The 6,000-nt window shown below is 33.6% G+C and overlaps 1 protein-coding gene across 3 annotated transcripts in view; it reads right to left on the reverse strand.

Moving 5' to 3' along the window:
* kif7 (kinesin family member 7) overlaps positions 1-4,717 on the reverse strand; it is a 28,139-nt gene extending 23,422 nt beyond the window's left edge. For 2 of the 3 annotated variants that reach the window (XM_089129871.1, XM_089129870.1), the window contains exons 1-3: positions 4,555-4,717; positions 1,355-1,739; positions 699-899 (exon numbers count right to left, since the gene is read on the reverse strand). In XM_089129871.1, the coding sequence (XP_088985997.1) occupies positions 699-899; positions 1,355-1,739; positions 4,555-4,572 (604 nt within the window). In that variant the 5' untranslated portion in view covers positions 4,573-4,717. Of the gene's footprint in view, positions 1-698; positions 900-1,354; positions 1,740-4,541 lie in introns of all 3 variants that reach the window. The other variant, XM_089129877.1, reaches the window with a different exon arrangement.
* Between the last annotated feature and the right edge of the window lie 1,283 nt (positions 4,718-6,000).

The raw sequence follows: 6,000 nt of genomic DNA on the forward strand, positions 1-6,000 counted from the left end.
ATGCTATAATTAATCTAAAAAAAATAGGAATAATTAAAAAAAAAAAATTATTAGAAATGTTACAGAAAAAAATTATAAATATGCATTTTAAACAATAATAATTCTTAATTATTTATATGGAGGTTATTTTTATTATTTAATAAAATAATAAAAAAAACTAGCTATGTACTAGCATTCAAAAGTTTGGGTTCAGTAAAAAAAAAATAATAATAATAATCACTTTATTCAGGATCAAAAGTGATAGTAAAAACATTTTAATGTACAATAAATATTTATTTATTTATTTATAAATATATATGGACATGTAAAAAAAATATATATATTTCAAATGTTCATCTGAATTTTCTCAAATTTATCAAAGAATCCTGAACAAATTTGTATTACAGACTCCAAAAAAACTATCAAGCATAAAATTAAAATAATTTTCAACATAGATAATTTTAAGAAATGCTTCTTGAGGAGCAAATCAGCATATTTGTGAAGGATCATGTAACACTGGAGACTGGAGAAATGACTGTTGAAAAATAAGATTTGTCTCAAAGTATTACTTTTACCGTATTTTTGGTCAAATAAATGCAGCATTGGTGAGCATAAAAGTCTCTCCAAACTCTCACCAAACCCAAACTTTTGAACGGTAATATAGTTTTGCACATCCCTACTTAATCCACTTCTTGCACCAGTTTTCCACGCAAACCTACCTATGTTGCCCCTTTCATCCTCTCGAATATGTATGTCTTTACTGGCCGTCTCAACTTCCAACAGGTCTCTGAAGACCTCTTTGTAAACCTCCATGTACGACACTCGAACAGAGAAGTCAACGAGGTCATTCTCATCCAGCAGTTTGAAGACCTCGGCCACGGCTCTGGGAATGATGCCCTGCTCGTCATCCCTAAAAGCAGCTGCGGCCAAAAAACCAACAGAAGGTTAATGAATAACTCTATGAGGCAGAATGCTAAAACGCAAGATCTCAGATTGCCAGTGGAGCGGTGGCAACTGAACCGGGGGAGGTGTTGCTGGCAGCACGAACGTGCAAACTCGTGGAAGCATTTCAACAAGTCAGACAAAGCCTTTCCTAGCCTTAATGTGAATCATGTCTGGTCTAGATGAAGCACATTTATAATAATATGCTGTAAGGAATTGAACTTAAGCATGCTTTTGATCTGTTTACTCAACACATAAGCTGTCACAATACTCAATATACCTCCAATAAAATAAAAACATTGCACTTCTATAGGCTATATTGATGAATTATACATCATTAACACTATTATTTGACTGTTTATTAATGTGAAGCATCTATGAAACAATCTGTACAAGCACTTGATGTGACTTGACTTCCATATAAAGAACTTACAAATGTTGGCTTCTCCAATGGTGTAGGTTTTGCCCGAGCCGGTCTGCCCATAGGCAAAAACCGTGGCATTGAAACCATTAAAGAAGGCCTCGATCAGAGGTTGAACGCAGTCTCTATACACATCCTCCTGTGTAGAGCTCTCCTCAAACACAAAGTCACAGTGGAAGTGGCGGCCATTGCCTAGGGTGACCCTCTTCTCCTCTGGATCTGCAGTGATGCAACTCTCATGGTTGTGCAAAATCTCTTTGGGAAGCAGGGGACGCACGCGGACAGCCACCTGTACAGCGGTTTCCTCTACCTTACTTTGGCCAACTCCTTTGGGAGACATTTCTGAGCTGATTAGCAGACCCTCATTACTTCTGTGGGATACCGCTTCCTGTAGGCACTGAATTAAATAAGAAATATGGATTAACAGAGTAAAGTGCATTCCATGTCAACTCAACCAGAGGTCTTCTGCTCAAATATTATATATATATATATATATATATATATATATATAAAAGAAAGACTAACATAAATAGTGATGATAAAAGCCTAAATAAATACCATATATAAATAAATAATTGGAGTAAATCACTATTTTTTAGAGGGGGCCCAGACTGTTCACCTAAAATGCAAAGCCAAGTTACAGGGGGTAAAAATGACTTTAGAAAGATGGCAGCAACTTTATTTTATTTTTACACAGAGATTAGATTTAGTAGGTCAATCAGTTAATTGTTTTGTCATTAAATACCAATTGAGACAGTTTTTCCCCCGAAAAGCTGGCATGCCTGTAATTTAAAAAGTAATAAAGATTTCCCAATATGTTTTTTTTAGATTAAGTTAATGTGCCTCAACTTGACCATTTCAGTATTTTTGGCACTGAAATATTTTTAAAATGGGTATGTTCAATGCAGCTGTTTTGATAGAAGTAAAGAAGATACATTACTCTTAACATTATATGTTCATCAGAAATTCCTATTTCAATAGAATGAGTACTGTTAGAACTGTTTGAAAGTTGCCCATATTTGGTTTTCAACCATTGAAAATGGCTAAAGTTTAACATTTATTTTTGGACATGGAACTGCATTGAGATCCTTATATCTCTGGGTCTTAAAAATAAAGATGCCAAAATAAAAGTTTGTTGAGAACCAGAATCTAAAAGGACATCTTTAAAACGAAAAAAAATCTCTGGAATTGAAACATGTAGGCCCTTTACAATTTTTTCAAAAACATGTAAAAGGATATTAACATATATTTAATACATCTTGAGTTACAGGCATGCAAACTTTAAAAACAAATTTTTCAGAATTTACCAATCGACCTCTTTATTTATAAAAATACACAGTCATTTTCTCCCACCTGAAATTTGGTTCAAAATCTCAGATGAACCCCTTCTACAAAAGAGTGGGTTACTCAGTAAATATACTGTGATATATAATTTTTTCTTAGATTTTCATTATTTTTAGATTGTTCAAGGTCACTCTAAATTTATATATATATATATATATATATATATATATATATATATGCGTCAAGCAACATTTCTACTACAATTTCTAAATTTCTACACAACACTAGAACTGATTGAAAATAAACATATCATTAAAGCAATATTTAAAATGCATATTAACCACTTAACTGTCACCGTCCCACAGGTGGGACGTTTGCCACTATATTTTTAAAACAATAATATTTTAGTAAATACCTTAAATAATATTGACAAACTATATATCATTTGAAAGCTTACAATCTCTAGTTTCCATATTTGGTGACTGATTTTCAAAATATATTACAGAGGAGCCATAATTTATCAATATAAAACAAGAATATTTTCATACTCATAAGGCGTGTTCAGACCTTTATTTTAAAATAGCAGTAAACATGAAAAATCATGAAAAAATGGTAGATACCTCAGTTTGTTTTCATACCAAAAGTTCAAAAGATAGAATCCATTCAATTATTTTGGAAAAAAAAGGTCTGAAAAGTTTGAAATATCAAGAAAAAAATAATAAATTCACCATTTGTGACGTGGCAGCTAGCTATGACTTACATGCGTGTTCTTTGCGTGTTTCTTAGAGGTTCAATTCATATCAAAATCTGCCAAACTTCCCATGCTACTTCTGAATAGGATCTCTACTTCAGAAATTGTATGAAAATTGTGAAAATAATGGTTCATATCACTCAAAACACGAATGGAAATGCAGACGCCCTTATATGGGCAGTAATAGAGTCTGATTGTGCCCTAGTGAAAAAGTTTGGTACTGCGCTCAAACAAAATCTTACTGAAAGCTCATTTTTTGAAATATCAACCTAAAATTTGAAACACAACTTGTTCAGATTTTTGGCTTTGATCTTTCTGCCATTTTAGAGTAGCCCAGGTTTTGAAAATATATATTTTATGTAAAATATGAATAATTAATATTTTTACATTGTACATTTCCATAAACTCAAACTTCTATAACTTTTTTTCTGTTTCACTTTCTTAATTTATTTCACTTCTACAAAAATCTGCTAAATGTCTTCTTTAAAACAAGACCAATCATATGTCTATATTCCAAAGCATTCTTGAATTACAACCATTTAAGTTCGAAATGTGCATTTTCATGTCTATTCAAAAAAGGGGGGGTGACAGTTAACAGGTTAAAATTTCATTCGGTATTTGCTTACGTATAATTTAGTAATGTGTTTTGTTGTTTGCTAACATACTGATCTGTCACTACATGATAAACCAAAAATGAAAAACAACTATGCAGATAATAACAATTTAAGAAACAAAAATCCCTGATACAACATGACAATAAAACTACAATCATTAAATAATTACAATCTACATCCGAAACAATAAACCATAAACAAACAACTTTCAGACTAGTTGGGAAAAGTTTAATCTGGATCGAAACAAAAACATGCAACAGCAAATAAAAGTATTTCATAACACGTTTCCAGCAAAACAAATGACAAATACGATATGGGAAAAAAATCAGCGAGTTCATAACTATGCAGAAAATGTGAGAACTTTTTTCCCCAAAGTCAGATTAGCCTAGCCGCTAGCAAATGTATTAAAAGTTAAAATCTCTTTAACACACACAGCACACACTGAAAACAAAGCTCAAAACATGCACGCGTGGATTTTGCCTAGAACACATAGCGCGTACACGCCCGCAAGCTGCAACTGTAATGTAAAGTTTTTAGTGGTTTTTCATACCTTTCTAACTTACTGTTGTTTCCGAGTCCATCAATCTGAGTCCTCAGGGCACATCCCATTCCTATTCCCAGAGCCCATTCCCTGGATCCAGACCAGCCCATGACGAGCGCATGGTGATGTCATTCAGTCGGCTCCCCAAATGCCTGAGTAAAATCGGACTTATAGCGGTTCTTTGTTTAGTTTGTTTGTTGTGATAGTTTGATGGCTAAAGCTAACTAGAGAAATTATCTTTATCATGAAACCTATAAAATGAAACCTTTGTGTTTCATAAACAAGTGAAAAGTACCATATTGTTTTCATTTGTAATAGGGATAATAAAAACAATATTAAATTGATGATTTTGTTTGGAATCAGCCTGCTTGGGATGCTGGGGCTTGTTGTCTCAGTTTAGCCTACTCTGACTCTGAAAGTCAGTTTTGTCCGAGGCACGAACCTTATAGCCTACCTCCACGGTAATGTTTTTTTTTTTGTTTGTTTTTTTTCGCAGTATTTGTATCTTTATCTTTGTAGGCTACTTTATATCCACAGGTTATCAACTGACTCCTCATTACTCAAGTATGAAGATATTTTGGGTGCAAAACTAACTGAATGCATGTGACAGTGAAATTTGTAGTTGTAGAGAATAGCCATACAAATGTATCTGAAGTCACAGAGAGAAATGTGTTTCAAACTTATAGACTTTTTTTTATCTTCCACAAACACAACAGTTACACCTTCTCAAATTCTTCATTGCAGGTGCACAAATCCTATTCTACAAATCACAAATTAAGAAACTCGTACACTCACATTACTGTTGCTGCAGTGAATGTGATGCAAAAGGCATTTACACACCTGCATCAAAAAATGTGAAGTCATGGAGAAATTTTGCTTATCTGCAAATCAGTAACTTAGGCCTATGTGAATTCATCCAATGAGAGTTGCACACTTGTAGAATATTTTATCACAAATGTCTTGTATATTTTTCTAGCGCAAACACAAGTAGGCTACCACAGCTGCTTGAATCTGCTGCTACGAATCTCAAACACTGCTTTTGGCTTTCAAGTGCTCTCTCACTTTTGCACCAAGTGTGCACAATGAAATGTGGTGCAAAAGTGAGTTGTGTATCTGTAGAGGCAGTGGGCGGAGCCAACATTAATATTCACGAGTTTCCCGAGTGGAACTGCTCATTCTTGTTCACACTCCTCTTTTGAGGTTTATTGGATTATTTTTAAAAAATGGTAAATATTGTTTCAGCGCGAACTTAAACTACAATTGTGTTTCATTTCGTTAAGTTCATAATGCTTTCATTAATTCGTCACTGACGAAAAGATTGCTGGCATTCACTTCGTTCGTGTAGGCCTATATAAAGTAGGCCTTGTACAACAAACTGTGACTCGTCGTATAGCCTAAATTGCACCTTGCAACGCTTTAACTGTGGCATTTACTAATTGTTATCATTTGTTGATTGCAATAAATGAAA

Source organism: Pimephales promelas, chromosome 1 (assembly GCF_988280905.1).
Source record: "Pimephales promelas chromosome 1, fPimPro1.hap1.1, whole genome shotgun sequence".
NCBI classification, from domain to species: Eukaryota; Metazoa; Chordata; class Actinopteri; order Cypriniformes; family Leuciscidae; genus Pimephales; species Pimephales promelas.